This window comes from Prenolepis imparis, unplaced genomic scaffold, assembly GCF_030444845.1.
Source record: "Prenolepis imparis isolate NDT839.2.m4 unplaced genomic scaffold, iyPreImpa1.0 SCAF_4, whole genome shotgun sequence".
NCBI lineage: Eukaryota > Metazoa > Arthropoda > Insecta > Hymenoptera > Formicidae > Prenolepis > Prenolepis imparis.
The window spans coordinates 6,821,427-6,841,565 of record NW_028141162.1 but is presented as its reverse complement, the minus strand read 5'-3'; the positions used below and the strand labels follow the sequence as shown (position 1 = coordinate 6,841,565).

The 20,139-nt window shown below is 34.8% G+C and overlaps 2 protein-coding genes across 2 annotated transcripts in view; one reads left to right on the top strand and one right to left on the bottom strand.

Moving 5' to 3' along the window:
• Positions 1-20,139, bottom strand: part of LOC145934985 (beta-1,4-glucuronyltransferase 1) — a 94,757-nt gene that overhangs the window by 4,436 nt on the left and 70,182 nt on the right. Inside the window, exons 7-8 of the transcript XR_014425140.1 lie at positions 18,186-18,382; positions 18,046-18,087 (exon numbers count right to left, since the gene is read on the bottom strand). The gene's annotated coding sequence lies outside the window, so the exon portion shown is untranslated. The remainder of the gene's footprint in view (positions 1-18,045; positions 18,088-18,185; positions 18,383-20,139) is intronic.
• On the top strand, positions 6,283-12,785 carry LOC145935179 (transmembrane protease serine 9). The gene is made up of 13 exons (XM_083036296.1): positions 6,283-6,365; positions 6,773-6,941; positions 7,697-7,832; positions 8,000-8,107; positions 8,656-8,946; positions 9,704-9,708; positions 9,768-9,823; positions 9,898-9,950; positions 10,146-10,234; positions 10,459-10,603; positions 10,693-10,803; positions 11,216-11,365; positions 12,494-12,785. Exons 1-13 carry the CDS (start codon positions 6,320-6,322, stop codon positions 12,647-12,649), a joined length of 1,515 nt encoding a protein of 504 aa, XP_082892422.1. The 5' UTR covers positions 6,283-6,319; the 3' UTR covers positions 12,650-12,785.

Sequence of the window (20,139 nt, the reverse complement as noted above, 5' to 3'; positions counted from 1 at the left end):
CGCGATATCTCGATGCAGAATTATTCGGCAGGGCGAGAGGGTGGGAGGAGGGAGGTTTGCAAGCTCCAATTTTCGTGTGCTAATGCGGAATCCGCTTTCCATCTACTCACTCGATAACGTTACATGTCGTTTAGCGTCTCTAACACCATCGACGCATGTCGAAACGCGGATGTTAATTATTTCGGCGGTTTCTCCCTCGGAGTTTCCTAATCACTTACGGAGCCCGATTAAGCATTGTGCTTAACAGGTGACCCGACCACAGGACGCGTTCCATCGCGGGACGTTAGAGAAGTTATGCATCCGGCGGGCTCGTCGAGAGTTGCCGCTTAAAGTTATCAACTAAAACGTTCAATAAAATATATTTCAGCACAGAAATATATACACATATGTATGAAATTGATAACCGCAATCTAATTACAGTTATCAATTTTAATCAATCATTCAATTTCAATCAACTTTACTTGAATTAGTTCTTAAATATCATTCGTTATTAGGAAATCTGTCTTTAAGATTAAGATTGGCATTTCTAGAATATTAACAATCTATTACAGCATATTATCTTACACAACGTGATAATATTTTATAATATTATTTTTATTTTCCCTCCCTTCTCTCTATCTATCTATCTATCTATCTCTCTCTGCAAATCTAGATTTATTCGATGTAGTTCTATTTCTTGCCTAGGACGACAGCGAAATAGGTCACTGGTGGCAGCGCAGTTGCGGAATTACGTCATCACCAAATTGATTTGCACCCAATATTTTTATACAACCTGCCCTGCCGTTTCATCACTGACGCACACACGTGCCACGCGGATTGATATATCGCGGTATGCGAGAGAGGGCTGTTGGTTGTGGTCGAAATTTTGCTGGCAAAGTTTGAAAAATGCGACAGAACCGCGACGGTGGCAGCCGCGGCCGCTTGTTCACGGTGTCGCGATGTTGGTTGCCGATGGTACTGGCGTGTCCAATTCCGAGACATTATCACATAAATTGAAAACGGGAAAGGTCGCGTGGCACGTTGCATCAACCGTAATTTAGTAGGCCGTATTATGCAGGAGTCACGAACGCTAATGGTCACCGCAGCGCACGGCGGCTCTGTGGTTAATTAAATTTTATTATAAATAATATTACGTGAGATAAATATATATTTTATATATGTATATGTATATATATATATTTATCTCACATAATATTATTAAAGTGTGTATATGTGTGTTACATAGAACGACACACACACACACACAAGGCAAACATTTCGGCTTTGTGAGAAGATTTTGCGAGGAATTCGCACCCCACGGCTCCGAGTGAAATATTAAATCGTGCTCGTGAATTTCTCTCGCACGATTCTATCTCAGAGTGCGAACGACTAACCCACGTAATTAATTCATTGCTCGGCCGTTACGCTTTACGTTACCTTCACAGCGCACTCCATTAAGATTTAAAATGTTATACGAGAGGTAAAACGCCGCGGAATAATATGTGTCCATCATTCCCATGAACTTTCCAACGCGTTGTACGTCCTCGTAGCACATATCATCGTATAATTGCGAACTAATTTACAGTGTTAACGACAAGGCAGAAAAGATAATACACATTTGCAAACGTTTTATCTATGTGTACGTACGTATGTGTGTACAAGAATAATACAATATTATTTTTAAACCAAAGGAGAATAAAGTTTAAACACATATTGTCTCATAATTTTCTCCGCGACTCAAAAATCTCTCTCTTTGTGATTTTTCTTTTCTAAAAATTACTTTTCAAAAAAAATCCAAGATAACGTAACGCGAAAAATATTGATGCCCTGGAAAATCTCGCGGGCGCACATTACTCGCGTTCGTTCACGGAAATTACCCCTCCAGACCCCTCTCCCTTTTCCCCCCGATTCGAGAACATTGCCGGTGGTGCAAAACGACGCCGGCGGGTATGATTTAGATAGGATAGCAGGACCATTCTTTCGGAGGGATAATCCGGCGGGTTCGTCCGGCGGTTCATTCATTATGCACGGCCATTTATAATGCACGTAGAAACGATGCATGCAGGTATAATTACAACTCCGGGCCCCGTGCCGCGCACCCCGCGCAACGACCACCGATGTTCTGTGCATCCCCGTGGATCCCTCTCTTTCGGACAAACCGACACGATGGCTCTTCCCCGAGTCGTCCGGCTACATTGTGAGAGTAATCTTTTCTATTACGCCTTATCGGCCATTCGCCAGACAGTCGTGTTCCTAACTCTATCTCCGCGCGAGATCGCGCTAACGATCGTTCGCACTATCTCGATTTATCGAACGGTGATTGCGACAATAGTCCAATTACAGTAGATACTCCGACGATTCATTACGAAATTTGCAGTCAAAAACTTGAAAAATATCCTTTGTATAAAGTAATGAGAGGATATTGTGCGAATAATAAATGAAAACACATGAATCAACCAAAGTGACACTTGCGTAATATCGATACTCTCATTGTTCATATATAGCTCGCAATCAGATGAAATTATATCTGTAATATATAAAGTTTAATAATTATTCATATATTTTATTCCCTATTCATGCATTTTCTCCTCTGTGTCATTTATCTGTTTAAAGCGTTTTAAAATGTATACGATCGCAAAACTTGACGTATAAAATATAATATTTATCTCAGCTCTATATATTTTGATGTCCACATTCAATATAATTGCGCTTCATTAAATGATATCGAGTAATTAAGTGCATAGAAAATAGTACGCTCTCTTTTTAAGTGCTCATCTTAAATCATAGATCATAAAAACTATACGGTGGAAATTTACATTCTCGACATATCCCATCGAAAAAGATGTTTTCGACTACCAACTACCGTCTGCTCTTTCGAATGCGTTTCCATCTATACTTGTAGGGCAAGACTCTGCGCAAGCTCCGTAAAAGCAAAGAGGAAAACGAAGAGGAAAACGAAGAACGGGAAACGATGGAAAATCCAAATTGCCACACAAAGCTCTCGCGCAATCAGGTTCCCGGTAATCCTCGCGCCTTCAAGTACTTCGGCACGATCGCGAAAGCCAATTATGTGGCTGACATAGGTACAGATGTGGCTTTAAAGCTCCTAGGCAGACGGGGAAGGGGATGAATACATAGGCACGGAAAATACATTTCGACGTAGCGCGCAATTACTCGATTAACGCTAATTCGAATTATGCTGCAGCTCGTTATCAAAATCGCTAATTGTTAATTGCCACGCACCAATCTTGCCTCTCACGTCGACAGATGCGTCGCGAAGGCGTTGCATCGTTGCGTGATCCTATTTACGATAAAAGTCGCAACGATCTCAAGCACCGATTAAACTTGGAAAATTTCCTAGATTTCAATCGCGTCACGCGACCATCCGAAAACCTGTTTCTGAGCATTTAGATCTCATTCTGAGACATCTCCTTTGGATATATTTCAAAATATTATCTCTATAAGGCTGCACTTACGATCTCCACGGAAACGCAAGGATTGCGTTTCGCGAAAAAATATCTTCGACCAGGTGCCTCCGCGATATTTCAATGTGGAGAAACAGCAAGATGCATGTCCTCGATGGGATACATTCTCGTTTCTCGATCTTCTCGCGTACATTTGCGGTCGACTTTCGTCGCTGATAAATTGCGACCGGCAAAAGTGTGGAAATTGCATACGTCGTTGTAACGTCGTTCTCCCCAGTGTGCTGTAATCGCCTTGGACGAGCGCGCGACGCTCATGAGCGAAGGAACGGAGAAAGAATACGCGGGAATAGTCGAAGGAGAAAGTAGCCGTTACGGTGCGGATGTCCACAGAGTGTGTCCGAGAATCCTCTCAGGATGGGACTCGTTAGTCCTACACCGTGGCAGACTTACGACACCCAGAACTCGTTCCACCTCGACTACCTATCATGGCTTCGGAGCGAGATATATGTATACCGGCGAAGCGAAGGACGTTAGTTCCCTTCCATTCAAATTACGCTGATAGTCTTCTCTTCTGATTAGAATCAGTTCGCAGTCATTGGGAATATATTTAACCAATGCGTTGTATCTCTTTGAAACGTACGAGAATTTAAAAGTTAAAGATCAAATCGCCCTAAATGGGCAATCAATCTGATTGCTATTCAAATCCGTATCTGGTATTAACTGGACTAAATTCTCGTTTAATTACAAACCGAACCGAGTACTCTTCTATCGGCGGCGAGTACATAAATGTATTTAATGAAAACTACTGATAATGTAATTTATGCGCTAAGTGACATTTCAGGTTCTCTACATGCAAAACTCTCTTCTTTCTCATTTACACATTATTGGATATTTATTTTAGACTAGTTTACGAAATGATTGATCGATTCGGAAGAATAGCTTTCGACAAACCATATGGCGCAGACTATATTTGTTGCTCGTCATTGTGAGATGAACATATACTTTCGATAACTGTCAGCTTTTCAACATCCAAAGATAGTGCGTCTTCAAGAAAATGAGAGAGAAAGAAAGAGAGAAAGAGAGAGAATGGCACACAAGATGGCTGGCGCACACGCATCCGGCGCAGATAACAGGGGAATCCGGGGGTGAACTCGAGCGCGAGAAGGAGGAGGAGATGGCCTGCCGCGTTGGAACTTTGATTTATATGTTAATCGCCAGACAGCAGTCGTTGCCGATGTCGGCAAGTGTGCAGTCTGGTACGGCACTCTTTTACCCCTCGTAACAATCCTCGAAATATCCCGTATAAGCAGACATCTGCTATATTTCGAGGCAATATTGGTAGATATAACAGAAAATCCGGAAATTTTAATTATCAGTCAGTTTTCGAAGAAACTGTCAGAAGTGTGAATATAATTCTGTGTGCGTAAAACTAATATATAATAAATTTATAAATATATAATTACAAATATATTTTTAAGGCACACACAGACATAAAACTGGATATAACTCAGCAAGAGTAATAGTAAGAAATAGACACACGCGTTCTTTTTTTATTCTGAAAGATATGTGTACAACTTAAAAAAGATTGAATATATTTTTGAACAAAATTATTCCTACTCGACAATTGAAGCTTAAACTTTATTAGTTCTGTTACATATTTGCATTTAGAAAGTGTCGACAAAACCGGGTTTGTCGATATCCTACTAATATCAGAATTCACACTAATTCGATAAGTAAACTATACATACATAAGACGATTAATTAATAGTCCATGGATCAAAATTATCTGTCGAGCAAGAAGATAGATGGATATGAAAATGATTCATTTCCAGTTCAATAGACCTATGGAATTATTAGAATTTCATTAATCGATGTATTGAAAACCGCCACAGTACTTGCGTTCGAATTCCAAATGTCTGTTGAAATAGATATAAAAGATATATGTATAGGAGGGCAAGCTTTAATTGAAATTGCGAATTTCCAGCGATTAATTAGTTGTAAACCAATAATATGCGCAGAATTTCAGTTATGAGAATTATCAAATTAAAATGATTTTTTTTAATGGAGCTTTTATGTGTTTTTAATTTTTAATTAATACTGGAAGAAATATTCTCAAATATATGATAGAAATAAGTATAGATAGAAATAAGTATAAAAAATATATATTATATATTATAAATATATATTATAGTAAATATCTGTATATCTTTATAAAAGATAAATATTAAAATATGTGAACATACTCACATAAAGTGTATCATTTAGGAACTAGTAAAAAACGATGAGCAAAGCAACTTATCGAGATGAGTGTAATGATTTTTATCCGTTACCTTTATGGCCTACATTTCGTTTCAACAACAAGTTGTGAAATTTTCTGATGTGTCGCAAGAGTTTTACAAGATAAAGACTTTATCAGCTCGATCGACATTTGTGTCAACAAACCTATAGCCAATCACTTATATGCTTATTGAAATGCTGTTTTCAATAACAGCATTTCAATATGATTAAATGACGTTTAAAAAAAAATATGATATTCGAAAATTATGAAAAATTTATCAAGCTTTCTGATTGTTTCATTTCTGATATAATTAAAATGTAAAAAAAAACCGTATTATGTAAAGTTGTCTACGCATAAAATAAAATAGAAAATTATAAATATATTCTGAAAAAGCCATTAATAGCCTAAAATAGCCGTTAATACGAATATTTTTTTTTAGTTTTATTACGATTTATAAAAAGTTTGTTATCATTCATTTCCTACATGATATTTCCTTATAACAATTACATTTTACTATGTGATACTCGAAGAAATCGGGTTGCGTCGTCGCGAGATAAGAGTTTTTTGTCAGATGAGAACTCTGTCTCCAATATAAAAGCCAGTGCGTGTACACGACATTAGTCTGTATACTTGTAAGATGTTTCGAAGTTTCGTTTCCTACCTCTTTCTCATTGGAGGTTTCGGTGAGTGGAAGAGATCGATAATTTTTATATTTGTTACGTATAATGTATTTTCTGGTGTCGGTTTGCGCAAGTTTTATTTAAGTTTATATTTTTATATTTGCAAATGTGGATATATGTATAAGAATATACGTATATAACGTAATTGTGTAACATAATTAATTTGACCAAGCTTCACAATTAATAATGGCGTATGAAATCGAATCAATACGGCAGAATTTGCTTAGCCATATTTTCTTTTACGCTTGAGGCGTTCCATTTTAAAAACAAAAATTCAAAGGCTATAAAGCGCTACGCGTAATAAAATCGATTAAACCCTTGCGTGATTTATGCATACGCCGCATTTTGGGGCTAACTTTTTTGCTGAAATGGCCAGAAGACAAATTCTATCGTCAAATTTAATATTACAGCATCCTTCTTGCGACCGGCTTTCTTTCTTGACCCTCGGATCGTGGGAGGTACGATAGTTGACATAAGTCAACATCCTTATCAATTGAGCCTCCAGCGAAGTTTACAGCATATTTGCGGGGCTGCCATCATCAGTAATAAATGGGTTGTCTCTGCGGCTCATTGTGTTAGGTATATATGTATTTCTTTTTCTCTTCTCTTATATATATATCGCGCATTATCTCATCTCGAAACAAATTTAAATCTTTATAAAACGCGCGTTTGGGATAATGATCTCTGTCCTTATCTTTGAAAAATCTTTTAATTGTAATTTAATACTTCTTATCAAGTGTCAAATATGATGCCGCTGTATTTATTATCAGGACCGTATTTAGCTTTCTCGAAACCCTTGAATGCTTCATGGATTTGGACAGATATAAAAAAATAAAATTATAAACTATATGAACTGTTAATTATAATTTTTTATAATAATGCGAATTATTGGAAATTTCTAAATTTTTAAACTCCTAAAAATCATCTAAGCATTACCAGTATAAATACATCTTATTTATAATCCATTGAGCTTTAAATGAATGTAAGGTAAAAAAATCTTTTAAATCTAGAGTGAAAAAAATCAAACGCAGAAAAGACATTTTTAAGTTAACTTTTTCAATTATTATAATTTTATTTTACAACCGCAGATTGAACATAATTTATGATTATTTGCAAGCATACTAAATATCACATTAAGTTTATTCCGAAGCATATTGTCACAGTGCAAGTTAGAAAATTGGAGGCACGTTTGCGCGATCATCCTCGCTATTACGAATGTGATCGCGCATTTACCAGTAAACGTTTTGTCGATATTGTCATAGCGTGATTCGCATATAGTATGCAGTTATTGTCACAGTATTTTCATATATTGACGCGTTTTCGTTTCGTTGCAGTTTATCGGCAAACCTATACAGACTCAACGCAGGAAGTAATGACAAATACAAGGGCGTCTATTATCAAGTTAAAAGGATCATTCGACATCCGGGTTACAATGACTTGACGGTCGATTACGATATTGCTCTTCTCGAAGTACGTAATATTAACTCTTCCTTTCTTTCCCTCCCTCCCCTCTCTCTCTCGCTCTCTCTTTCTCTCTGTATGTGTGTGTCTTTTTTTCTCTTTGCTTACTAACAACCTGCGCCAGCTGACAATAACAACATCGGTAGCTCTCGCACGCTCTGGAAATTTCATTTCAGGTCGACGGCGAAATCAGATTTAACGATAGGTTGCAGCCAGTGAAGCTGGCGGAAAAGGAACTCGCGAATGGTGTTATGGTGAACGTTACCGGATGGGGTGCGGTGAAGGTGAGTTCACAGAGAATAGACTCATTATCTGAACGTTGCGGAAAACAGATGGTGTGCTAAGTAACAGCGAATTTTCCCGATCGCTCGAGCGCGATTTAAAGATTTCACGAGAGCAATCGGAAATCTCATGTTATCTCATGTGCATCTCGTGTCGGAAATCGGAACCGCTGCATTCGATTGGTGCATTCGATGTTGCAATACGCGACTGTAGAGAAAATCGATATTCGCGATAATATTAAATCGTGTTGCGAGTGTATGAAAAATATCATATTACGCACATGCAAAACGGTATTATTAAATTATATTTTATAACCGCGGATTTTTGTCTTATTGTTACTAAAAATGCATTTTTCGCAACATATCCTTCATTAATAAAATCGATCGTCTGATTTACAGAGGAAGATAATTATTGTATATGTCATATGCTGTATGTAATAATATAAGATCACATTTATAATCCTAATATGACTAATGGACCTAATAATATAGTCACAGGCACATTAAATTTAATTAATTGAAATAATGGAAGTTACGATTTTTTATTTTAGTTAAATGGAAAAATGTCACCCGTGTTAAGAAAAGTGTCGCTTCCGATCGTGGACAGAGAAACGTGTCGAAACAGATACAAATACATCCGCAGCATCACCGACAGAATGATCTGCGCGGGTTATATGCAGGGTGGCAAAGATTCATGTCAAGGTGATTCGGGTGGGCCGCTCGTAACTAATGGCACCCTCTACGGAATCGTATCCTGGGGATATAAATGCGCCCAGCCACTTTATCCTGGTGTTTACACCAACGTCGCAGATCTTCGCTGGTGGATAAAATGGATTAGTGGTGTTTGATCTCTGGTAATTGCACGCGTCTTAAAAGTGCATGTTATTAGCAATCTTAGTTTGCAATCGTAAAACGTTAAATTTGTATACTTAATAAAAAGAGAAACGTAAGAAACACTCGCGTGATTTTTTTATCATTAAGGCAAAAATATTTATATTCTGTAAACAATATACATTTTGCAATATTATCTAAAGACAAATGCAAACGAGATCGTTAAACAGTTTCGACGAGCTATCGCTGAATTAAATAGCTTTGATAATAAAAAATATATAAGCAATATTATATCATTACAATAACATTCATTGGAAAATAAATAACTTAAAATTGCAATAATGACAAATAAATTGTTATTAACAAATGACATGATCGATGTTATAAATACCATATATATAATCCAACAACAAGCTCTAACTTTTAAACTGTACGACCATAAAGATGAAAAGATAGTGCTAATTTAAAAATATAAAGCATACCTTACATGATCTTGCTCTTTATACCCCAGAAATTCAATTAGTTATCATTGATTTTAACACGGTTATACCATTATCAACCAATTGATAAAATATCATTTATATATTATACGGTTATATATCTCATATAGATTGATAGATACTAAACATTTATCTCGTAATGGAATTATTTCTTTAATGTGTAACTTTAAATTAATCGTACGATGTTTCTTCACATTCTCACGATAACGCTTTATAATCGTTTCAAACAGACATAGATAGCGCAATACTAAACGTTTATCTTCAACAGAGCAAGTTTTACGTTGGTGACAAAATCTTTTTATACTAGAGGCATTATAGTCGTGATCGATCAGCGCAGAAAAAATGTCCAAGAAATTCATCCTATTCTTTTGCAGCCTTCTGGTATACAGTGAGTCAAACATTTTTACAAGTATTCGCATTTTTCCGATTAAATTGTTTTTTCTATATAAATTGTAATTATAGCCGTTAATACCGAAAGCCATCAATATGTGGACATCGAGGATTACCCATACCACGTGAGAGAAATTCATTTCTTTTTTTTTTTTATATACGCAACGGCTCTCAGTATCGTGCGTTCCGCTGACAAATAAAACTATACGCCATTCATATGTGGTTTTAATCGGTAGTCAGTACAGCGCAGTGACTGTAAGCCGCTATTATTTTCGAATAAATCGGATTTCAGATAGAATTCGTTATTTCAATACCGATAGGTATCGATCCAAATAGCCGGACGTCACGTATGCAGCGGCGCATTCATACACGAATCGTGGATTATGACTGCGGCATCCTGCGTTTTCAAGTACGTGCTCTACTGCGAAAAATATATAATAATATACCAGGTGTCTCTCAGACAGAAGTCACGACTTTGATTTCATTGAGTTTCTTTTTCTTTCATTTTAAACGCGCCGATCTTTTCTTAACTATAATCATTTCTTTTGTTTTTATCATGTATTTGTTTTAATTAACTTCAAGTTATAAGATTCTACAAATCTAATATTTTTTATTTGTTTTTGGATCTTACAGTAAAAACTTATCCACAATATCCGTACGCGTTCGTTCCTCCTACGTACATTGCACATCATGTGGCGATGTCTTAGAGATAAGCAATATTGTGATTCATGAAAAATTCGATAAGTACGTGCACTTCAACAACATAGCATTGTTAAAGGTATGTATTTTCAATCACTGAGTAAACATCCAGCACATATGTTTCATTGGTTTATCGTGATAAACTTATCGAATTTATCAATCTTGTAGCTAAAGAATCCCGCAGAGTTTGGAGAAAAGTTGCTTCCTATCGCGCTCCCAGAGAAGGAAAATGAACAAGTCCAGGATGGAACACGCTGTGTCGTGACTGGCTGGAAACCGGTAAATTTCGTAACACGCGTAACTTTAGTTTATATATTTTCAAGCACACGCAATTCACAAACATCCGTGCGCGAAAAAAAATCGCCATTTAACGAAGTGTTGAAGTATTACGAAACCTATAGAATGCGATAACTCGCCGATTGTTCCTCCGCAGTGAAACTTTGAACTTTACGTTTTTTTAAAAGCGTGCAAAGAGAATGAGATTTTTACAACGAACGCGGATATGCAAACTTTCTACAGAATTTTAGCTGACACTGTTATTCAAAGTCACGTCGGTAGCAAAGTAAATCGTTATGAAACACCATCGCAAAACGTTCGTGTGCGTTCGTAGATCCCGATTTGTCCCGGGAAACTAAAGTTACAATAACGAGAAACGTGTCGTAAAAACGTGCGAGCTGTGCCAAATTTGCAGAAGCTCAGACCGGCCAGGACTCAGCTCGCAGCGGCCGTGGTGGCGATCATAAATCAACGTACGTGCAAGGCGCGGATGCCGAGCTATGAGCCCCTGTCCGAGGAGATGCTGTGCGCCGTTAACTCGACCCACCCGTCGGAAACGTGTCAGGTAAGATGAACATAAGATGAGAATGACGCGACGCAACTCCCAGGGCGCGATGATCCGTGAAGGGCTCGCGTCCGCTCGCGCGCGAAGACCCGCGACAACCCTGGGCGACACTCGAGAAAGCGTCGGCGACACCGAGAAGAGACACCTCGACCTCGTCGTCGCACATCACGACACTTGGCACGCGTGCACGGTATATGCATCATCTACGTGCCGTCGAGCCGGATACGCGTTCTAGGATGTCAGGGGTTCTAGAATGCAACGGATCCGATATAAGTATACTGCGCGAGATGCCGGAATAATTGGGAAGTGTTGTTTTAAAAACGGAAGATACCGCGAAGAATAATGAAAAACTATAGGATTTATCTATGCGATTTGTGTTAAATGGTAATTCTCATCCACATATATACGTTTACGTAGTAGAACCAAGCTCGCGTTCATAATGATCTCGCGGGAAGCGGAAACGGTCGGTGGAAAATGCGAGGCGCGTAAATTAAGAGCAGTCCGATGCGGTGGTCGAATTCCAATTGTACACGGCCGCGAGTGTACAATTACGTCGATGGAGTCAATAGTCTTTCCGCAAGTATGCGCGCGGCTGGTTCAGGTGTCGGATGCACCAGATCGGTGAACAATGCGGCACTTGACTCGAGAACGCAATTTCCACGCGCCGCCAATGTACCGCGAGCAAAATGTGAAGAGACTCGTATACGCGCGCTAGAAAAATTTCCGTTATTTCGCAACGCGGCTATGTTCGAAGACTATAGAACGGGAGAGCACTTCTGTGTGTAGATACAATGTGCTTCGCCGTAACACGAATTGTATTTACTGTATTTACAATCAATTATTTATACGCAGTGTAATAATATTACTAAAGTTTTGCACAAATTTTGTAAAATTTTATAGATAACTTCCAAAGTTTTCTATTGCAGCTAAAAATTATTAAATAGAAAAGTTCTAGCAGCTGTTTAAAAAATGCGATATTTTCAAAAATAAATAAGACTTTAACAGATAGGGGATCAATATTTAATGTATCCTGAGCTTGTGTATCTGTCGTTGAATACTTTGATATCTAGCAATTAAAATGATTGAAGTTTCTAGCGATCAAAACCATCGTGATATTATTGTTTACAGGGTGATCTAGGCGCGCCTCTGGTGTCGCAGCAAACGCTGATTGGCATTCTATCCTACGGATTAGGATGTGAAACCAAGATACATCCGGGAGTCTACACTCGTATCAGCAGCCACTTATCTTGGATCTTTGTAAACTCCGGCCTCTATTACAAGTAAGGCAGCGTGTAAAATCATTACGCTTAATCCCAATTAATTACATACAGTTTATAATGTCTATATAAAAGATTATAATGTCTATTAATAAATCGAATTTTGCAAATTACCATAAATATACCAGACTGACTTTAAAGCACGCAAAACCTTCGACGCTTAATTTCCGATAACAAAAAATCTCCGATTAGATTTTACCTCATTATAGTAGTTACGAGTTTAATTAAAATAGTTATATAATATAATATATATAGTATATATAATATTATTAAAGATAATATATTTATATATATGTATATCTCTCTCTCCCCCCAAAAGATAAGAAAATAGCCGCTCGAGTACAAATAAATAATTACTTGAATTCAAATATTATGCGGTTTCGTCAATACCTAATGCATATTTATAAAGATTTAACGTAGCAGCAACGAACTAGCGATCAATTATTTCGACCTGCCGCGTACAGCGCACCCCTTGATAAAGTCCATGAATATAGTACCTCGAGCGTGCCATTTAATTTAAGCGTTAGCGGTGAATGTTCTGTACTTCCGATTTCAAATATGGCTTAATTGTCATGTTTCGAAAACGAAACTTCCGACACGCCGCCGCGATTGGTCGTTAAATTACCGTCGATATTTTGCGCACGCCAATTAATAAAAGAAGAGGTTTATAAAAATTTATACAAATTTACTCTTACAGTTCTCTTTTCTATCTCGTTGAGAGCCTGATTGTACAGAATTAATCAGCGGTTAAAATCTTTTTAGCGGCTTTATTAAAAGAATAATGACTATTTATAATCTATATTTTCGCGCGATCTTTATTGAGATAAAAAAAACGATCGATAAAATTGATTACCTGATAACAATTGTATGGCCAGGATAAAAATGTGTGTGTAAAGTTTTAATGCACATACACTGTGTTTCTTTATTAAATATAATTAAAAAAGAAAGCACCCATGTTTGTGCGTGTGTGTCTAATGATTGTTTAAAATTTTAAACATTAAATAAATGAATAAATGCATGTGTATATCATTAATTTTTTAGCCGCTAAAATAATCTTAGACAACTACTAATTATATACACGAATATGTATATATGTATATATATACATTTATATTATCTTTCCTTAATAAAAAATATCTATAATTTATCAGTTTGCGGAAATTAATATAAACATTTTTATTCTTTCATAACTGAAAGAGAATCAGAGAGCTGAAACTTTGGCTTTTTTAGTATCCAATTGTGAAATGCCGCGACATACTTTGGAATGGATAAATTTTGCACAATCGAATGCCCCAAGAGACATTATTTCCTATCAGATGGCCATTTTGCAATGGACCGCCATCGTTCTAGAAACAAACGTGTACACAAAATTCGAAACGATCCTCCGTGAGTGTCTGTGTAGTAATTCTAATCGGTTCTTTATCGTGGCAAGAGAACAGCATAGAGGATACCCCCCCGGGGACACGGCTGCAACCCCCAAGTCCCTTACAACTATCGCTATGTGCAAGCGCAAAAATCGATAGGAGTCGTCGCAATATATTATCCGTTCCTTCCGTTATCCCGCGTAGAGAGAAAAATATCGCCGCCGGAAAGCTCGCCAATTTTCGATCGCGACTGCTCGATATTTAAAACTGTCTGCGTAACGGCATAAGAATAAAAGTACTACGACAAGCGATACATTTCATCTGTGTGCGGAGATTAATATTTTTTCACGAGCGAATTCTTGTGCAACATTTCTCTCTCTCTTTTATTCTTATTCTTCTTCTATCCGCTCTATCGTCTCAAAGCCAGTTCACTGACAAAAACTAGAGGGAGAAAGAAACAAAAGCTTTTCCTCACTTTTACATTTGTTTATCCATTCGGTATACATTATTTCTGATTCGAGAGACGAAAATTTACATGATATATATTTTTTTTCTTCCTTTTTTTGTTTGATGCTTAAGTAACCTACTCAAATCTTGAAGATAATCGCACGCAGTCTCTCTATGAACAGAAGCACTGTCTGAAATAAGTGACACTTGCATTTTGCATAATTGATTCGATATCGTTGCTTCCTAATTGATAGCTACCGATAGCATAATGATCAGTCATCGATGCCACCGAAATATGCGCGTTCGTTGGCGAAATAACTTCGTGAAATAAATTGTCGTAATGCCAACAAATAGCAAAAAAAATCTAAGAAGACTCTTTTAAACAAAACTGGAATCAACAATAACATTAATCTTTCAAACCAGGATGCTCGGACAATTGTCAATGATGAAATTTGATTATTGAAAAGTTTAATCGTCTACAAACTTAAAATTGTTAATATTGAAAGATTGTTTCTTTTTCCATTTATTATTTTATCACTTTATTTATTTATTTATTTTTTTTTTTTGTTATAATACATATAATATTTATTCTTATTATTTTTGTTACTTTTTTATTTATATAATTATTTGTTCTTAATAAAAAGAAAAAGAAAACTCATTTTCTAAAGAACAAATCGTCCGTAAAGATCGACCACTCATAATACTAACCACAAATGGATATTCCTCGATACTTTTGTTCTTTCTTTCAATAAGTAATCCTCAAGTCTAAGCGAATCTAGAGTTCGCAGTGACCGCAAAATAATTCTTTCCCAATAATTTGTATAACGCTTGAATGAGAAAAATGTTTCGCAATTATTGTGTATCATATTTTAACAATATATTTTAAAGATTATAATTAGTATTGAAAATCTTAATATAATATTAGTCATTTACAATTTTCACAAAAACTCCGCTTATATGCGTATTCCAATCTGTTGTTTGTTATTATAGTTCAACGTATGTTTACCGGTCATTGTTGAATTAAATTTTCATTGTTGATTTAAGTTTTCACTGGTCATTGTCAATTGATTTTATTTTTTATTTTATATACACTATGTCAATGATAAATATTAACTGATATATATAAACTGATTACTAATAGCATTTTAATTACGTGCAAATTAGTCCGCTGTTTTAATGCAAATTTGAATAGTTATTAATTCAATTAATTATTAATTAAATAATTATTAATATAATTTGAATAGATTATATTTATTTCACTTAAAAAAATAATCAATAATTGTATCATAAAGTATAAATATTTGTCGGATAAAGACACGAAAAATTAAACTTCATCTTTTCACACATATAAAACAGCATTAAATTCAATATTATTTATTCATATATATTATAATTTTATCATTATTTTGTCTAACGCAGTTCAGAGAAAAAAAAACAGATTCTCTCATCTTTAGTGAAGCAAAAGTTTTATTTGGGTAACATTACATTTATTATGAGCATTATAATGTTGCTAATGAGTCAGTGTGGAGAATGTGCGAGCAAAATAAAAACATAAATATCATGTTGCACGGCTTAATACCACGTTTCGTCGCAAAATAAAAGTTGAAAAGTGAAAATATATGTCGATCATAATTGCGTACGTCTTGAATGCATAAATAATATTGCATTATGACGAATATTATGGAGAATATTTTATAATTCTTACTTATAATTTTGTTTTTCATATTTTTCGCTCAATGAGCAAAAATTATTTTGAAATTTCTGAAAAACGAGATGTATATAAAGATCACGGACGAGTACTGCAATATAATTTCGGCAAAATTGAGAATTAACTCTATTGTGCGTATAAATCCTCATACAATCTGCCGTAGAATGTGATATTACATTTTACTGGCGTGAAATTAATTAGTGTAAAAACAGAAATATTCTGGTTAAATCGGACGCTGCAGTAAAAGCACGTTTTAACTCTTTAATTTTTTGCTTTCAGCTCTCGAAAAAGAGAATACTATACGAACATACATGCGTTAATAGAATATTAATAAAATGTGCACCAAATAATAATCTCGTAAAATGGAAAATCTGCTATAAATTTAAATAAATGCTGTTTTCTGCTCACTATAATTTCAATGTCACAGCGAATATCTTGTCGCGAGATTATTTTATCAATATTGCGGTCATATACTCATGGCTGATGATAGCGCGACACGTTGTACACAACGTTATACACATTGATTAAAAACGCGTTTCAACGATAACAGGACGTACATTACCTGCCTTACGCAATTTGTCATCGTATGATTTATGAGTTGCATCAATTTTAATAAAAGCACATTATATATACATATATGTATATAATATTAGATATATCTCTTTCCAATATAAACTTTGCAAATTTAAATATTACTTGAAAGTTCAATTAAATCTTAGTTTCAAGATCTCGTAAAGATTCTGTTATCTATTTGCACTCTCGAAGTTGATGCTTACAAAATAGATCTGTCAGACTTGCGCTAAGAGATGCAAGCATAACTTCGAGAAGTATGACTTCAGAATATTTCATATTGTTTGTGTGAGTATACATTTCATATATGTATATATGCGTTAAACCGTTATACGTTTGGTGGAAACTAAGTAAGTATCACGAGTTAGAAATTTCGAACAGATTACAACGAGTTAACCTACGAGAGGAAGTTTACGTATACGGGGGCAGCATCCACTCAGATTCACCGAGCAGCATCTCCATAAGTGAGATTGTTGTTTCACGATTGAACACGATTGGGGACGCGCGATCATCAAATAATTAAGTTACTAATTGTATGCAACGTTATATTGCTCAGAAATTTCACTCAGTTGTTGTTTCGAATCTTCTCTAATGTCTTTGTATCTTACTGTGTTTTGTAGCATTGTTAAATTCTCAAATAAATTTTTTAATTTTCCTTTTTTAAGAAAGATATGTAAAGTCGATACTCGCATATATCGAAGTTTATTGTTGTCGCTTTTCCGCGATGCTCATTGGCTGTCAAGATTCGAATTGTGTATTATATTCGTAGCATCGAGAGGCTGTCATCGCAAGAGTTAGCAGTTTGACAGTTTGTTCAAAATAAAATTAAATAAAATAATGATATTTAGTTTTAAATAAAATATTATAATACTAAACTCGATTAATATTTTTGACAGATATCAGCTGATTTCTGTCAAAAAATAATCGCGGATAAAATATTATAACATATTATTTTATTTTATTTTATTTTAAACAAACTGTTAAACTACTAATCCTCGCGATAACAGCCTCTCGATGCTACGAATATAACGCACAATGCAAATCGAAACAGTTAATCAGCATCGGAAAAGATGCAACAATACTTGCAAGAATCGACTTAACGTGCCTTTTTTAGAAAGAAATGTTATAATATTTTTAATTCGATTAATATTTTTGACAATTATCAGAGCTGATTTTTGTCAAAAAATATTAATCGCAGATAAGATATTATAACATATTATTTAAAACATATATTACTATTTTAATATTTTCAACATATACCCACATTACCGCTATAGAAATATTATTATATAAAATAAACAATTTCTCACTCACCGATACGTGCAATAGAGGAGTTGTAGTACACAGCACATTGATCTGAAAACAAAATATTCAAATTATGTAATATATACATATGTGTGTGTCGAATATCTCATAAACAATGCAGTTTAAAAGAAATGTTTTATTTTGCATACCTCATAGTTGCCCCGATGTCGCCCGATGCCTCCCCGGGCCTCCTCCTCCTCTCTTGGTCCTTCGTAGCACTCACGACACTCGCGAAAATACGAATAATTACGATTGCCCGATACTTTACACGGCACTCCCGACGCGCGACACTTTACACGGCACTCCCGACACGACGCGTGAATCGCACTGTGTATCGCAATGCTACCTGTAACAAATAAAATACATACATGTATTAGAATAATCTTATTATTTCGCATTATAACATACACAATATAAATGTGTAAGCTAGAATTAACAATAGATATATCCACGGATCGCAACACATTCGCGCGCGCGACAACAGATTAAGTTGGGTTATGTTGGTAAGAGATTTTGCATTGAATTTTTCGCGAAATATGCGTTTCGAACAATTACGACTACATATTAACGTTGAAATTATGATATGCGATTGATAAATATTACAATGCAAAGGTTCGAAATCGTTTCTAACGATTATGCTTACTAATTAATCACAGCGGGACGCAGCTCCAACTGCCTGATACTCGCGGCGTTTCGGTAATGGCCGAGGCTACAAACATCGGCAACTTCACTCTAATAACGCGCGCGCGATACTATATACATGACTTATATATAATATTAATAATTAATTAAAACTCGAAGGAGATTTGTTCGAAAAGATATAGCTTTAAAAAACATAGAAAGAAAAAATATTAATCGAGAATAAGGTATTATAACATATTATTTACAACATATTATATAACTTTTACCATATTATTATTTTAAAATTTAATTAGCAAATTATAACATACACAATATAAATATAAATATGTAAGCTATATTTAATTAGCAAATTTTCGCTTTATTAATATTTTTTGACAGAAATCAGCTGATTAAAGCATTAATTTGCTAATTAATTTTTAAAATAATAATACGTTATAAAAATTAAAATAATATAATATATTTTAAGTAATATGTTATAATACTTTAAACTCGATTAATATTCTTGACAGTTATCAGCTGATTTCTGTCAAAAAATATTAATCGAAAATAAGGTATTATAACATATTATTTACAACATATTACTATTTTAACTTTTTATAACATTTATATTTAAAAATTTAATTAGTAAATTAACGCTTTAATCAACTGATTTCTGTCAAAAAATATTAATCAAGTTTAAATAAACTTTATATTATTTTTTTTTAATATAATTTTTTTAATACAAAACCGAAGAATGGCGCGCGCGTAACGCGCGCTTGGGTTGTTCTAGTAAAATAAAAAAAGTTTGATATTATCGTTCCGAAATCACTCTCTAACTCTATAAATTTTTGTTTAATATTTATTCTCATTTCTATTCCTGTATATTAAACATATACATTTATGTAATCCTCCGATTTTATACGCATGTTAATATTATGAATATGCTACTATATATGATTTTAAAACTATAGAGTAAGCTTTCGAGCTTATGTGGGGACATTCAAGCATTAGCCTCAGGCAAGTGGAGTTTGAAAATTCATGTTTTTTTTTATACGATCGCGTTATTGATATATCGTTATAACCATATTTTTATTTTACATAGAAATATCGTGCAATATAAAAAATAAAAAAAATTAAACCATATTGCACTATATTGCACTATGAAATTGCATTTTCGTGACATGTAAAAATAAAAAAAATGATTGAAATCGATATATAAAGTTGAAAGCTTAAAACGTAAAGCTAATTTTAGATGAATGCTTTGAGATCTGTTGAGCGCAAAAACTGTTTAAATTATAATAGATATAAAGATATAATAATAAAGCATACAAATAACTCTGTTAATATCTTAAATACATTTAAAATGTATTATCGATTTAATTTAATATCTAAAAATAATTTATCTATTTCCAATTCTTTCCGATAGTATATCAATAATTAAACGGCTCTTGAAAAATGCACCTTATGAATGATTTCTAAGAA

What these genes read in the sequence shown, in the direction of transcription:
- LOC145935179 (XM_083036296.1), top strand. Translation starts at nt 6,320, where the DNA reads ATGTTTCGAAGTTTCGTTTCCTACCTCTTTCTCATTGGAGGTTTCG. An exon ending in TCTGCGGCTCATTGTGTTAG is followed by an intron (nt 6,942 to 7,696) that starts GTATATATGTAT and finishes GTTTCGTTGCAG; the next exon opens with TTTATCGGCAAACCTATACA. An exon ending in TCGAGGATTACCCATACCAC is followed by an intron (nt 9,951 to 10,145) that starts GTGAGAGAAATT and finishes CAATACCGATAG; the next exon opens with GTATCGATCCAAATAGCCGG.